Source organism: Oncorhynchus masou, chromosome 6 (assembly GCF_036934945.1).
Source record: "Oncorhynchus masou masou isolate Uvic2021 chromosome 6, UVic_Omas_1.1, whole genome shotgun sequence".
Classification (NCBI taxonomy): Eukaryota; Metazoa; Chordata; class Actinopteri; order Salmoniformes; family Salmonidae; genus Oncorhynchus; species Oncorhynchus masou.
This window is the reverse complement of record NC_088217.1, coordinates 80892840-80909603: the sequence shown is the minus strand read 5'-3', so window position 1 is coordinate 80909603 and position 16764 is coordinate 80892840. Positions and strand designations below refer to the sequence as shown.

Genomic DNA, 16764 nt, shown 5'->3' with positions numbered 1-16764 from the left:
AAATTTTATTTGTCACATACACATGGTTAGCAGATGTTAATGCGAGTGTAGCGAAATGCTTTTGCTTCTAGTTCTGACAATGCAGTAATAACCAACGAGTAATCTAACTAACAATTCCAAAACTACTACCTTATACACACAAGTGTAAAGGGATAAAGAATATGTACATAAAGATACATGAATGAGTGATGGTACAGAGCGGCATAGGCAAGATGCAGTAGATGGTATCGAGTACAGTATATACATATGAGATGAGTATGTAAACAAAGTGGCATAGTTTAAAGTGGCTAGTGATACATGTATTACATAAAGATGCAGTAGATGATCTAGAGTACAGTATATACGTATACATATGAGATAAATAATGTAGGGTATGTAAACATTATATTAAGTAGCATTGTTTAAATTGGCTAGTGATATATTTTACATAATTTCCCATTATTAAAGTGGCTGGAGTTGAGTCAGTGTGTTGGCAGCAGCCACTCAATGTTAGTGGTGGCTGTTTAACAGTCTGATGGCCTTGAGATAGAAGCTGTTTTTCAGTCTCTCGGTCCCAGCTTTGATGCACCTGTACTGACCTCGCTTTCTGGATGATAGCGGGGTGAACAGGCAGTGGCTCGGGTGGTTGTTGTCCTTGATGATCTTTATGGCCTTCCTGTGACATCGGGTGGTGTAGGTGTCCTGGAGGGCAGGTAGTTTGCCCCCGGTGATGCGTTGTGCAGACCTCACTACCCTCTGGAGAGCCTTACGGTTGTGGGCGGAGCAGTTGCCGTACCAGGCGGTGATACAGCCTGACAGGATGCTCTCGATTGTGCATCTGTAGAAGTTTGAGTGCTTTTGGTGACAAGCCGAATTTCTTCAGCCTCCTGAGGTTGAAGAGGCGCTGCTGCGCCTACTTCACAATGCTGTCTGTGTGGGTGGACCAATTCAGTTTGTATGTGATGTGTACACCAAGGAACTTAAAACTTACTATCCTCTCCACTACTGTCCCGTCGATGTGGATAGAGGGGTGCTCCCTATACCAATAATCCTAATGCATTATAAGTATAATCATAGTTAGACACACATAAAGACTCATTAAGTCTCATAATCCCATATACCAATAGTCCTAATGCATTATAAGTATAATCATAATGACTTATAATGTACAGCAACATAATGCTTCATAACTGCTGGTCCCTTTTTCCTCAAGGATCATACAGCATTAGAATGACCATCAGCGTGATGCATTTATCGTTTTTGTCAATGACAAGCCAAATTTCTTCAGCCTCCTGAGGTTGAAGAGGCGCTGCTGCGCCTTCTTCACGATGCTGTCTGTGTGGGTGGACCAATTCAGTTTGTCTATGATGTGTACGCCGAGGAACTTAACTTACTACCCTCTCCACTACTGTTCCATCGATGTGGATTGGGGTTATGTTCCCTCTGCTGTTTCCTGAAGTCCACAATCATCTCCTTAGTTTTGTTGACGTTGAGTGTGAGGTTATTTTCCTGACACCACACTCCGAGGGCCCTCGCCTCCTCCCTGTAGGCCGTCTCGTTGTTGTTGGTAATCAAGCCTACCACTGTTGTGTCGTCCGCAAACGTGATGATTGAGTTGGAGGCGTGCGTGGCCACATAGTCGTGGGTGAACAGGGAGTACAGGAGAGGGCTCAGAACGCACCATTGTGGGGCCCCAGTGTTGAGGATCAGCGGGGTGGAGATGTTGTTACCTACCCTCACCACCTGGGGGCGGCCCGTCAGGAAGTCCAGTACCCAGTTGCACAGGGCGGGGTCGAGACCCAGGGTCTTTAGCTTGATGACGAGTTTGGAGGGTACTATGGTGTTAAATGCTGAGCTGTAGTCGATGAACAGCATTCTCACATAGGTATTCCTCTTGTCCAGCTGGGTTAGGGCAGTGTGCAGTGGACCTATTTGGGCGGTAAGCAGATTGGAGTGGGTCTAGGGTGTCAGGTAGGGTGGAGGTGATATGGTCCTTGACTAGTCTCTCAAAGCACTTCATGATGACGGAAGTGAATGCTACGGGGCGGTAGTCGTTTAGCTCAGTTACCTTAGCTTTCTTGGGAACAGGAACAATGGTGGCCCTCTTAAAGCATGTGGGAACAGCAGACTGGGATAGGGATTGATTGAATATGTCCGTAAACACACCAGCCAGCTGGTCTGCGCATCTCAACGCTTTGTATTACAGGGAAGACATCCTCCTCCATCATGTGGTACCCTTCCTGCAGGCTCATCCTGACATGACCCTCCAGCATGACAATGCCACTGCGCACAGAACGAGCAGTATGACTGATCTCCTGTAAGACAGGAATGTCAGTGTTCTGCCATGGCCAGCGAAGAGCCCGGATCTCAATCCCATTGAGCACGTCTGGGACCTGTTGGATCGGAGGGCTAGGGCTATTTCCCCCCCCCCTCCCCCAGAAATGTCTGGGAACTTGCAGGTGCCCTTGGTGGAAGAGTGGAGTAACATCTCACAGCAAGAACGGGCAAATCTGGTGCAGCTCATGAGGAGGAGATGCACTGCAGTACTTAATGCAGCTGGTGGCCACACCAGATACTGACTGTTACTTTTGATGTTGACCCCCCTTTGTTCAGGGACACATTATTCCATTTCTGTTAGTCACATGTCTGTGGAACTTGTTCAGTTTATGTCCCAGTTCTTGAATCTTATGTTCATACAAATATTTACTTGTGAAGTTTGCTGAAAATAAACACAGTTGACAGTGAGAGGACATTTATTTTTTTGCTAAGTTTAGATCCAAGTTGGTTAGACATGAAATATAAATATAAAGATTAGCTGGCTACTCATAAGCATGTGGGCTTGTGCTTAAGTGATTGTTTACAGTGCCTTTGGAAAGTATTCAGATCCCTTGACTTTTTTTCCATACCGCCTTATTCTAAAATTGATTAAATTGTTTTTTTTTAATTTTCTCATCAATCTACTTGCAATACCCTATAATGACAAAGCACAAACAGTAGTTTTTTTAAAATGTTTGCTAATTTATTGAAGAAAAAAACAACATGACATTTACATACAGTACCAGTCAAAAGTTTGGACACCTACTCATTCAAGGGTTTTTCTTTATTTGTACTTTAATCTTCATTGTAGAATAATAGTGTAGACATCAAAACTATGAAATAACGCATATGGAATCATGTAGTAACCAGAAAAGTGTTAAACAAATCAAAATATTTCATATTTGAGTGTCTGCCATTTCTGGGGCGGGTAACTCTAATGAACTTATCCTATACAGCAGAGGTAACTCTGGGTCTTCCTGTCCTGTGGCGGTCCTCATGAGAGCCAGTTTCATCATAGTTCTTTATGGTTTTTGTGACTGCACTTGAAGAAACTTTCAAATTCTTGAAATGTTCCGCGGTAACTGACCTTCATGTCTTGACGTAATGATGCACTGTCGTTTCTCTTTGCTTATTTGAGCTGTTCTTGCCATAATATGGACTTGGTCTTTTACCAAATAGGGCTATCATCTGTATACCACCCCAACCTTGTCACAACATAACTGATTGGCTCAAAAGCATTAAGAAGGAAAGAAATTCCACAAATGAACTTTTAACAAGGCACACCTGTTAATTGAAATGCATTCCAGGTGACTACCTCATGAAGCTGGTTGAGAGAATGCCAAGAGTGTGCAAAGCTGTCATCAAGGCAATGGGTGGCTACTTTGAAGAAACTCAAATGTAAAATATATTTTAGTTTAACACTTTTTTTGGTTACCACATGATTTTATTATATTTCATAGTTTTCATATCTTCTATTATTCTACAATGTAGAAGATAGTACAAATAAAGAAAAATCCTTGAATGAGTAGGTGTGTCCAAACTTTTGACTGGTACTGTAAGTCTTCAGATTACAGCATCGCGTCTTCTTAGATATGACGCTAGAAGCATGCCACACCATTCAGAGACTTGTCCCGAAGCCACTCTTGTGTTGTCTTGGCTGTGTGCTTAGGTTCATTGTCCTGTTCGAAGTTGAACCTTCGCCCCAGTCTGAGGTCGTGAACGCTCTGGAGCAGGTTTTCTTCAAGGATATCTCTGTACTTTTGCTCCGTTCATCTTTTCCTCAGTCCTGACTAGTTTCCCAGTCCCTGCTGCTGAAAAACATTCCCACAGCATGATGCTGCCCACCACCATGCTTCACCATAGGGATGGTGCCAGGTTTCCTCCAGATGTGACGCTTGGCATTCAGGCCAAAGAGTTCACTCTTGGTTTCATCAGACCGGAGAATATTGTTCTCATGGTCTGAGAGTCCTTTAGGTGCCTTTTGGCCAACTCCAAGCGGGCTGTCATGTGCCTTTTACTAAGGAGTGGCTTCCGTCTGGCCACTCTACCATTAAGGCCTGATTGGTGGAGTGCTGCAGAGATGGTTGTCCTTCTAGAAGGTTCTCCCATCTCCAGAGAGGAACTCTGGAGCTGTGACAATCGGGTTCTTGGTCACCTCCCTGACCAAGGCTCTTCTCCCCTGATTGCTCAGTTTGGCCGGGTGGCCAGCTCTAGGAAGAGTCTTGGTGGTTCCAAACCTCTTTCATTTAAGAATAATGGAGGCCATTGTGTTCTTGGGGACCTTCAATGCTACAGAAATGTTTTGGTACCCTTGCCCAGATCTGTGCCTTAACACAATCCTGTCTCGGAGCTCTACGGACAATTCCTTCAACCTCATGGCTTGGTTTTTTCTCTGACATGCACTGTCAACTGTGGGACCTTTATATCAATTGAATTTACCACAGGTGGACTCCAATCAAGTTGTAGAAACATCTCAATGATCATCAATGGAAAGAAACAAGATGCATCTGAGCTAATTTATGTTAACAAGGTATTTCTGTTTTTTAGGCACTGTATTAGACCTGTGTTCATTTTCTGTAATGCCTGCCACAAGAAGTTAGTCATTATTAGTGAATGTGCGTTATGCTTAGTTCTGGTAAACATTTTAACAAAAAGGACATGATGTGGGTCTTGGTTGTGGAAGGCTTATATTTAGCCTAGGTATAATTTCACAAACCTGAATTAATTTGATTATTACTGACTGTTTGAAATGCAGTGTATTTGACCTTTTTAATTCTTAATTGGAGAATATAGATTAAAATATCAAGCTGTATATCGTTAAATCAGCCCATGAGTTTGAAAATATTGATGTGATTTGTAGGCCATATCACCCATCCCTACACTTATCGGAGATTCTGGACCGGTGTCTGAGACAGTGTTTTTCTACCACCATCAACAACACCATCATTTACATTTACATTTAAGTCATTTCGCAGACACTCTTATCCAGAGCGACTTACAAATTGGTGAATTCACCTTCTGACATCCAGTGGAACAGCCACTTACAATAGTGCATCTAAATCATTTAAGGGGGGGGGGGTGAGAAGGATTACTTATCCTATCCTAGGTATTCCTTGAAGAGGTGGGGTTTCAGGTGTCTCCGGAAGGTGGTGATTGACTCTGCTGTCCTGGCGTCGTGAGGGAGTTTGTTCCACCATTGGGGGCCAGAGCAGCGAACAGTTTTGACTGGGCTGAGCGGGAACTGTACTTCCTCAGTGGTAGGGAGGCGAGCAGGCCAGAGGTGGATGAACGCAGTGCCCTTGTTTGGGTGTAGGGCCTGATCAGAGCCTGGAGGTACTGCGGTGCCGTTCCCCTCACAGCTCCGTAGGCAAGCACCATGGTCTTGTAGCGGATGCGAGCTTCAACTGGAAGCCAGTGGAGAGAGTGGAGGAGCGGGGTGACGTGAGAGAACTTGGGAAGGTTGAACACCAGACGGGCTGCGGCATTCTGGATGAGTTGTAGGGGTTTAATGGCACAGGCAGGGAGCCCAGCCAACAGCGAGTTGCAGTAATCCAGACGGGAGATGACAAGTGCCTGGATTAGGACCTGCGCCGCTTCCTGTGTGAGGCAGGGTCGTACTCTGCGGATGTTGTAGAGCATGAACCTACAGGAACGGGCCACCGCCATGATGTTGGTTGAGAACGACAGGGTGTTGTCCAGGATCACGCCAAGGTTCTTAGCGCTCTGGGAGGAGGACACAATGGAGTTGTCAACCGTGATGGCGAGATCATGGAACGGGCAGTCCTTCCCCGGGAGGAAGAGCAGCTCCGTCTTGCCGAGGTTCAGCTTGAGGTGGTGATCCGTCATCCACACTGATATGTCTGCCAGACATGCAGAGATGCGATTCGCCACCTGGTCATCAGAAGGGGGAAAGGAGAAGATTAATTGTGTGTCGTCTGCATAGCAATGATAGGAGAGACCATGTGAGGTCATGACAGAGCCAAGTGACTTGGTGTATAGCGAGAATAGGAGAGGGCCTAGAACAGAGCCCTGGGGGACACCAGTGGTGAGAGCGCGTGGTGAGGAGACAGATTCTCGCCACGCCACCTCGTAGGAGCGACCTGTCAGGTAGGACGCAATCCAAGCGTGGGCCGCGCCGGAGATGCCCAACTCGGAGAGGGTGGAGAGGAGGATCTGATGGTTCACAGTATCGAAGGCAGCCGATAGGTCTAGAAGGATGAGAGCAGAGGAGAGAGAGTTAGCTTTAGCAGTGCGGAGCGCCTCCGTGATACAGAGAAGAGCAGTCTCAGTTGAATGACTAGTCTTGAAACCTGACTGATTTGGATCAAGAAGGTCATTCTGAGAGAGATAGCGGGAGAGCTGGCCAAGGACGGCACGTTCAAGAGTTTTGGAGAGAAAAGAAAGAAGGGATACTGGTCTGTAGTTGTTGACATCGGAGGGATCGAGTGTAGGTTTTTTCAGAAGGGGTGCAACTCTCGCTCTCTTGAAGACGGAAGGGACGTAGCCAGCGGTCAGGGATGAGTTGATGAGCGAGGTGAGGTAAGGGAGAAGGTCTCCGGAAATGGTCTGGAGAAGAGAGGAGGGGATAGGGTCAAGCGGGCAGGTTGTTGGGCGGCCGGCCGTCACAAGAAGCGAGATTTCATCTGGAGAGAGAGGGGAGAAAGAGGTCAGAGCACAGGGTAGGGCAGTGTGAGCAGAACCAGTGGTGTCGTTTGACTTAGCAAACGAGGATCGGATGTCGTCGACCTTCTTTTCAAAATGGTTGACGAAGTCATCTGCAGAGAGGGAGGAGGGGGGAGGGGGAGGAGGAATCAGGAGGGAGGAGAAGGTGGCAAAGAGCTTCCTAGGGTTAGAGGCAGATGCTTGGAATTTAGAGTGGTAGAAAGTGGCTTTAGCAGCAGAGACAGAGGAGGAAAATGTAGAGAGGAGGGAGTGAAAGGATGCCAGGTCCGCAGGGAGGCGAGTTTTCCTCCATTTCCGCTCGGCTGCCCGGAGCTCTGTTCTGTGAGCTCGCAATGAGTCGTCGAGCCACGGAGCGGGAGGGGAGGACCGAGCCGGCCTGGAGGATAGGGGACATAGAGAGTCAAAGGATGCAGAAAGGGAAGAGAGGAGGGTTGAGGAGGCAGAATCAGGAGATAGGTTGGAGAAGGTATGAGCAGAGGGAAGAGATGATAGGATGGAAGAGGAGAGAGTAGCGGGGGAGAGAGAGCGAAGGTTGGGACGGCGCGATACCATCCGAGTAGGGGCAGTGTGGGAAGTGTTGGATGAGAGCGAGAGGGAAAAGGATACAAGGTAGTGGTCGGAGACTTGGAGGGGAGTTGCAATGAGGTTAGTGGAAGAACAGCATCTAGTAAAGATGAGGTCGAGCGTATTGCCTGCCTTGTGAGTAGGGGGGGAATGTGAGAGGGTGAGGTCAAAAGAGGAGAGGAGTGGAAAGAAGGAGGCAGAGAGGAATGAGTCAAAGGTAGACGTGGGGAGGTTAAAGTCGCTCAGGACTGTGAGAGGTGAGCCGTCCTCAGGAAAGGAGCTTATCAAGGCATCAAGCTCATTGATGAACTCTCCGAGGGAACCTGGAGGGCGATAAATGATAAGGATGTTAAGCTTGAAAGGGCTGGTAACTGTGACAGCATGGAATTCAAAGGAGGCGATAGACAGATGGGTAAGGGGAGAAAGAGAGAATGACCACTTGGGAGAGATGAGGATCCCGGTGCCACCACCCCGCTGACCAGAAGCTCTCGGGTGTGCGAGAACACGTGGGCGGACGAAGAGAGAGCAGTAGGAGTAGCAGTGTTATCTGTGGTGATCCATGTTTCCGTCAGTGCCAAGAAGTCGAGGGACTGGAGGGAGGCATAGGCTGAGATGAACTCTGCCTTGTTGGCCGCAGATCGGCAGTTCCAGAGGCTACCGGAGACCTGGAACTCCACGTGGGTCGTGCGCGCTGGGACCACCAGATTAGGGTGGCCGCGGCCACGCGGTGTGGAGCGTTTGTATGGTCTGTGCAGAGAGGAGAGAACAGGGATAGATAGACACATAGTTGACAGGCTACAGAAGAGGCTACGCTAATGCAAAGGAGATTGGAATGACAAGTGGACTACACGTCTCGAATGTTCAGAAAGTTAAGCTTACGTAGCAAGAATCTTATTGACTAAAATGATTGAAATGATACAGTACTGCTGGAGTAGGCTAGCTGGCAGTGGCTGCGATGTTGACACTACACTAATCAAGTCGTTCCGTCGAGTGTAATAGTTTCTACAGTGCTGCTATTTGGGCTAGCTAGCCAGCTAGCAGTGTTGATTGCGTTACGTTACGTTAAAAGAACGACAATAGCTGGCTAGCTAACCTAGAAAATCGCTCTAGACTACACAATTGTCTTAGACGTTAGCTAGTTGCTTAGCTAGCTGCTGGGCAGATAGCAGTGTAGACTACGTTAGGATGACGAAATACGATAATTACGCAATTATCTTTGATACAAAGACGGCTATGTAGCTAGCTAAGAAGAAATTGCTAAGATTAGACAAATCAAACCGTTGTACTATAATGAAATGTAATGAAAGTTTATACTACCTGCGGACCGAAGTGTAGATGCATCTTTCAATGTTTGTCTGCTGCAATAATGAGGTGTAGCCTATGATCGTCATGCAGCCATAGCTCTGACAACAACCTCTTCAGAGAGCCAGGATGGAATGTCTCATGGATGAATGGTGTCGCATCCCTCTAATTGAGTTCCAGACACTTGTAGAATCTATGCCAAGGCGCATTGAAGCTGTTTTTGCACATCGTGGTGGCCCAACGCCATATTCAGACACTTTATGTTGGTGTGTCCTTTTATTTTGCTCATGTTCAGTCATCTCCATCTCTCTGATAGAGATCTCCAGGTCTGATCTTAAGGACAGGGCTCTACTGGCAGCGTGCAGGATCACCTTATCTTTCTGCCCTGACAGACGTCACACAGATGTGGGCGGAGGTCCTATGACAAGTCGTTCTAAAACCTCTTGAAGTTACTATGGCAACAGACATAACAGCTATGGTCCAAGCGACCACATTTTTTCCTGTTAAATTGGCGGTCAACTTTGTTGAAAGTGATTGTGAGGTTCTTCTATCAACTATTTTAATCAACTCTCTTTCTAAAGTACTAATTTACCAGAACAAATCACTCACACTCCAAATGTAGCTTTTCATTCCTGTTTGTCTTTTAACGCTTGACTGCTGATCCCACAGACGACTAACTAACCGCTTTAATTAGCGGAGACAGATAGCTTGAAGCACTTGGTATCAGCTTCGCTCTCCTCTCCTGGTCCTCAACAACCCAGACCTGAAATGACTACATGCTCTGACATGCCCAGAGCTCAGGGAGAGTTTGTTCTACAGATTTCTACAGTTTTTGACAGTTGTAACTTGTAGTTGGAATGTAGTTAGTCATATTCCTTTTATATGCTGAGTACGACATCTACACCAAGGGAATGCTGAAGTATCTAGTCATTAACTCTGTTTTTAAAGAGCAGATTATGAACAGAATTTTGCCTTTTTATGACAAGTCTTTTTGTGTACAGAAATGAAACCATTACAACATACACTAATTTACCAATACGTACGAATTCACACTGAAGTATAACACTTTTGAAACAATGTATTTATTTTCTGTTACTTGTCAATTTACACAACGTCTTCAGGAAGTACCGTCATCTGTCCTGAGTGCTGTAGTGATCATGTGGTCCAGCTGGCTGGCCAATCAGCTCCCTCCACCAGTACGCCCGTCCATGGTTCCCCATGCCAAGAAGGGACTGACCGACACTTTACCTTCAACCACAGAGATACACCTCTACCCAGTTACCCTGGCAACAAGGTTTGAGATTTTATAGTCTTTATGATGTATTTAAATATGTTGTTGTATGATGAACATGTTTTTAATGTCTAGGGCAGTGGTTCCCAAACTTTTTATAGTCCCGTACTACTTCAAACATTCAACCTCCAGCTGCGTACCCCCTCTAGCACCAGGGTCAGCGCACTCTCAAATATTGTTTTTTTTGCAATCATTGTAAGCCTGCCACAGATACGCTATACGATACATTTATAAAACATAAGAATGAGTGCGTTTTTGTCACAACCCGGCTGGTGGGAAGTGAAAAGAGCTCTTATAGGACCAGGATGATGATAATAATAAGAAGTAATTTTGCTCTTTATTTAACCATCTTACATAAAACCTTATTTGTTTATTGAAAATTGTGAAGAACTCGCCACAGGTTAATGAGAAGGGTGTGCTTGACAGGGTGCACATAACTCTACTATGTTGGGTTGTATTGGAGAGAGTCTGTCTTAAATAATTTTCCACACAGTCTGTGCCTGTATTTAGTTTTCATGTTTGTGGGGGCTGAGAATCCACTCTTGCATAGGTACTTTGTTGCAAAGGGCATCAGTGTCTTAACAGCGCGATTTGCCAAGGCAGGATACTCTGAGCGCAGCCCAATCCAGAAATCTGGCTAAATTACATTTTCACAGAACCACTTGTTGCAATTTTGACGAGGCTCTCTTGTTCAGATATCGGTAAGTGGACTGGAGGCAGGGCATGAAAAAGATAATGAATCCAGTTGTTTGTGTCATCTGTTTCAGGAAAGTACCTGCATAATTGCACACCCAACTTACTCAGGTGCTTCGCTATATCACATTTGACATTGTCTGTAAGCTTGAGTTCATTTGCACACAACAAATCATACAATGATGGAAAGACCTGTGTGTTGTCCTTGTTAATGCAGACAGAGAAGAGCTCCAACTTCTTAATCATAGCCACAATTCTGTCCCGCACATTGAATATAGTTGCGGAGAGTCCATGTAATCCCAGATTCAGATCATTCAGGTGAGAAAAAACGTCACCCAAATAGGCCAGTCGTGTGAGAAACTCGTCATCATGCAAGCGGTCAGACAAGTGAAAATTATGGTCAGTAAAGAACTTTAAGCTGGACTCAATACTTTTTTATTTTTTTATTTTTTACGTGTCAATACTTTGCCCCATGATAACCAGCACAACAGTATGTTGTAAAAGCGGTACAAGGTCACTGCCCATATCATTGCATAATGCAGAAAATATTCCCTTGGCAGCAAGAGCCTCTCGGTGGATGCTGCAGTGTACCCAAGTAGCATTGGAAGCTGCAGTGTACCCAAGTAGCATCGGAAGCAACTGCTTGCACGTGCATGTCTTCCTTAATTGACCCCCCACAAACGTAACAGGTCGGAGGAGCTGTGCCAGGCCCGCCACGTCTGTTGACTCATCCAGCTGTAATGCATAGAATTCACTGGCTTGTTTGTGAAGCAGTAATTGTTTCAAAACATCTCCTGCCATGTCACTGATGTATCGTGAAACAGTGTTGTTTGATGAAGGAATTGTCTTAATAGTTTTTTGGGGCCTTTCCCCCAGCATTGTCCCAGCAATATCCGTGGCAGCAGGAAGATTTTAGTCCTCCACAATAGTATGGGGCTTGCCTGTCCTAGCCACTCGGTAGCTCACCATATAAGACGCTTCTAGCCCCTTCTTATTAATGGTATCTGTTGCTTTTACTAATCAAACATCTTAATTCTCGCTCAAACTCCTGTGGCTCATTTTTCAAATAGGCATGTTCTGTTTCTAAATGTCTGCGTGAGATTGACGCTTTCATCCAGTTGTGAGATAGTACTTTTGCACACTGTGGCTGAGGAAAGGCACTACTCCCAATATAAGTGAACCCCAAATCAATGTCGTTCATTATATTTGCGCCTCTTCGATGGTCCAACATCCCTGTTTGTTGTTCGGTGCTTTCCCGAGTAAGGGGTCAGTAGCTCTTCGGCTGCATCAGATTCACAACTGTCAGTGTCCATGCTACCTGGTCTAACAACAAATGTAGAATTACTGATGCTAGCATTGGATGTGCTCGTGGAAGCAGAACAACTTGTCGTCGACAGGTGCAGTACTGCTGGTAGTAGCCATACTACCAGTAGAGCTGGTATGTGTCTCTATGGACGCGGGCCTTACTTTTTTTAACCACCACCAGCAAACGGAATGAGCAGCAGCTACGTTTGGTCTACATACGGACCGTTAGTGGAATTCCCGTGAGAGAGTAACCGTTAGTGATTGGATGTTAATTATTTGACTAGGCTACCTGTATTTGACAATGTGTTATCTCGCTGAACATGAGATCGTAACATTTTTTGGCAGTGAAACGAGGCTACTCGGGCGAGGGAGGGAAAAAACTCACCCAAATGTATAGCTCCGTTGGAAAATCTAAATGGACTGTTTGAAAATGTTTAAAAAAATGTATTTTAAAATGTGAATCACATTTTTATTTGTCGTACCCCTGACGGCATTGCGCGTACCCCAGTTTGATTACCCTAGACCAAGTATTCCCAATCAGCTTTTAGGCCCCGCCGTAGTGTCAATAAATCTCCCATATTCCCCCTCCCTCTGTTTTTAGGACCCCACCATGGAAGATCCTTTCTCTGCCAGGGCCAGCCACTTCGGCAGCCCTGCCATGAATGCCTCAACCCAGGACACTATCCAGACCAGCACCTCCATGGAGGACCCCACCTCCTTCTTCTCAGCCAAGGGAAGCTCCTTCTCCTTGGGGGAGACCTGGGAGGACCAGAGCCGTGACCGGAGCCTGTCCCAACCTGCCAGCTTCTACAGTACAGAGGGCCAGAGTAAAGGAAGTATAGCAGGGAGCTACAGCTATGCTGTTAGTGCTACCTCACCTGGACCCCAGGATCAGCATGCAGAACAAGCCAGTCCAGGTGGTCATAATATATCATTTTGAATACTTCTGCAATAACCAATGTTATTGCTAAGATATAACATCTGTGTATTGTGACGGGGAAAGGCATGAAGAAAATAACATTGTTTGATTGGGTCCTTTGGTTTTTATCAGCCATCAGATGAAATCACAAAATGGATATTATCCTTAAATAGAAGTGATGACATGACCTGGATTTGAACCTTTTTATTTCAAGATTTTCGGTCCAGCACCATCCTCAGACAATTGCTTTCATTTTTTGGTGTAATTCACATTTCTGGAAAAGGCTTAAAATAAAGGTTCAAATCCAGGTCATGTGAGGTGACAGTCCAAAACACAGGCCCCTAGTGATAGGAGACAAGGAGGAAATGCATATTTTGATTTTGCAAGAACGAGTATAACACAACAATCCATAGGAGGTTATTTGATGTTGGTGACAGTCTTCCAGGCTGGCCCCTTGAGTCTCTGTCTGTGGGTCATACAGTAAGATCTCATATGGTTTAGTAAGACCGTTACTATTAGAGCTGATGGGAGAGGAAGGAATGCTTTAGCCTCCACAGAGAAGACCATGGAATGGAGAGATGGAGAAAGAGTGATCTTAGAGGGGGTATAAATGCTGTATATACACAGTATAATAGACCTTTATATTTCCCTGTAGCAGCCAGAGATGCTGAATGACTGGCAACATGGAATCCTTGTTTAAAAACCACACGCCACTGCAGAGACCCATCCCAAAGCACTTCATCAGCCGCTGAGCTGACGCTAATTTGAGACAACTTCTGAGAGGATGAAGACGCATCTATTTTGTTGAACAAGTCCTTTAGTCTAACACCAGTTTACTACATATAGATGAAAAACAACTCTGATCTGATTTCCATGTATTTGGGACACATTGATCTGAATATCGCTCATCAAAAAGGGAATGTTAGACGCGTTGAGATGAACTGAGCGGAAAGACTCAAGTGTAAATGCAACATTTGAATACTCTTGCTTTAGCTATAGACACTTCCGCTCAGTGATATATGTAGCATTGGACCAGATTCAGAGAGGCCTAGTGAATGATGGCCACAAAGTCAATAGGCCAGTTTCCTGTCAGTTAGTTACTATCTATTGTCTCTGGGGTGTATGTGTGTCACCTTGCACTAAATGGACCAGCAGCCCTATGCCAAGTTAGATTTACTACACAGTGACAGCATAGTGCTCCATAAACTACAGTTTAGAGACAGTTTAGATTTAGTGGGAGGGGGACTTAAATCTATATGTTCATTTATGAGACACCCATCCCTTTTGTCAGTTTTTATTGTGATCTGCCAAGGTAATAACTGGAAAAGATATTTGTTTAAAGGGGGAAGTAGGGAGACTACATAGCCAAAATGTTATTGGGTCTGTTAGCTGTTCCATACTAACTGTACTGTTTGTAAACCAGTGCTGTGTGTCTGTGTTGGTTATGCTAAGCTAACTGCTTTTCCTTTTGTGTCGGTTATGCTTAGCTAATTGCTGTCCCTGTGTGTTGGTTATGCTAAGCTAACTGCTTTTCCTTTTGTGTCGGTTATGCTTAGCTAATTGCTGTCCCCGTGTGTTGGTTATGCTAACCTAACTGCTGTCTGTGTGTTGGTTATGATAAGCTAACTGCTGTCCCAGTGTGTTGGTTATAAATGTTACCCTAACACTATTCTGACCTTTGTGTCTGTAGGCCAGTTGGACCTTCTCTCAGAGGACTATGAGGCGGTGGACCATCGGCTGAAGCTCTTCCTAGATGTGGAGGTGTTTGAAGAGGAAGAGGAGCTCCACTCCTTTCTCAAGGTTAGCAGAACCAATGTTCTGACAACGGTTAACAGTTCAGTGACGTGGCTGAATCCGGTCACAGCAGTTCTGCTCAGAAGTTCCATGAACTGCTAACCCAGCCAAAACCGGTCGACTCCAGCTCTTGTGATCTGCTCCTGGCTGCTTTTGTGCCCCCAGCTGTTCTCTCGCTCTCCTGCACCCCCCCCCCCCCCTTTATCTCTTCATCGCCACCCCCACCCACCACACCATGACCTTGGATGAGCTCCTCCATGTGTAATGCATGCTGGGAGCCCTGTGGAGCGGAGGGGTATTGGTTTACTGCTCAGGACACCTGGACAAGGAGAGGGAGCCAAGAGGACACAAGCAACCCCAGCAGGAGACAGGAGATCCAGCTCATAACATGCTCATTCATCTGATGTTTATTTATCTTGTCACTCGTGCTTCTCTCCCCTCTGGCTCTCTTTCTCTTTCAACAGCTCAACTGTTTTATTTTTGGGCCTACACAGTATTCAATGAAGATTGATGTGACTTTGTTGCTAGACCTTACTCTTTAGGTGTTTTTTAAACAGGAACTGATCTGTTCTTATACAGTCTGTTTAAGAAGACCTCGGAATGCAGTCATCATTTTCCTCAGGGAAAGTTATTTGCAGCAGTTAAGTGTTGTGGAATCTTTAACGTGTGTACATCTTATCTTTGTTGTAGGTGTCGACCGTGAAGTTTGGTGATCCGGTGGAGTTCCCCTCGTTCCTGGTGGTGTCTGACCAACGCATCTACTTCCTGGAAGTGACATCCGACATGGAGTAAGTTAACCACCTGACCTATCACACAAGAGAAGGCTGGAATAAGAATAAACATTCAAGTACCCATTCTGTGGTCACAGTGCTTGTCATGAAGGTATTGTCTGTAGAGGCATTTGGTCTGTAGACTACAGTTTATTCTATAAAGCTATATATGGCATTTATGGGGACAGCAGCAACAGGTGTGGTAGGGAGCAGACCAACACTATAGGATCACCACAGCTTTATGTAACCCACCATATCCCAATACTAACAGACTTTCTGGGCCACATCTTCAAACCCATTACAGCCCTGGTCTTTGTGGTGGCCCTACACATCTCCCCAGCCACTGCTCCCATGTCCTATATCAGTGGCTCCACGTTCCCTCTGATATAGTGCGAACACTATATCAAGGACTTTGTAAGCCCTGTATCAATGGCTTTTTTTTGTCTCATCAAAAGCATGTTGGCTTGCCTCCGCTTCCTCCCAGGAGTGTGAGTAGTACGGTGTTGGACAGGCCTGAGTCTCATGCTGCGACGGTCCCTATAAAGTTACTGGGATTCTGACCCCAGAAGGCCACACCCCCGCTATCCTGAGCACGCCCTGGAAGTTGTGTAACGGCCAAGTTTGGTTGCGCAACATTGTGATATTCTTATGATGATCTTTCACTGCTTTTTAAAGGTGCAATCTGTGACTTGGTTGTCTGTGACTTGGTTGTCTGACAAATTGCAGAAACAAACAATGCTCAAACAAAAACATATACACCTTAAACGTGAGTCGACTCAAGGAAACAAAGGTAATAGGCGGGATACATGCAAATAAAATAATACTTTCACACTATCCCATCTTTATTGTTCTTTTCCTTGCAGAGGGCAGCTTTGTGATTGGCTGCAGAAGAGGGACAGCCGTGGAATCACAGAGCTGAGTTACCTGGAGGTGGGACTGGGCTCCCAGAGTATCCACATGGAGTTTGAGGACGGGCCTGTGGCCTACACCATGCTAGTACGGGACAGCGTCCGTTGCAAACGCTTCTTCAGCCTCTTCACAGGCAAGACACAGCCCCCCCCCCCCGCACACACACACACACACACACACACACACACACACACACACTGCACATGTGTTGCACGCATCTGTATCTCATGAATTAAGGG

The 16764-nt window shown here is 45.7% G+C and overlaps 1 protein-coding gene across 5 annotated transcripts in view; it reads left to right on the top strand.

Annotated features, from left to right (window-relative positions):
* LOC135542780 (serine/threonine-protein kinase 11-interacting protein-like) overlaps positions 1-16764 on the top strand; it is a 57473-nt gene that overhangs the window by 17591 nt on the left and 23118 nt on the right. For all 5 annotated transcript variants that reach the window (XM_064969972.1, XM_064969970.1, XM_064969971.1 and 2 more), the window contains exons 18-22: positions 9966-10138; positions 12735-13050; positions 14743-14852; positions 15537-15634; positions 16480-16658. In XM_064969972.1, the coding sequence (XP_064826044.1) occupies positions 9966-10138; positions 12735-13050; positions 14743-14852; positions 15537-15634; positions 16480-16658 (876 nt within the window). The remainder of the gene's footprint in view (positions 1-9965; positions 10139-12734; positions 13051-14742; positions 14853-15536; positions 15635-16479; positions 16659-16764) is intronic.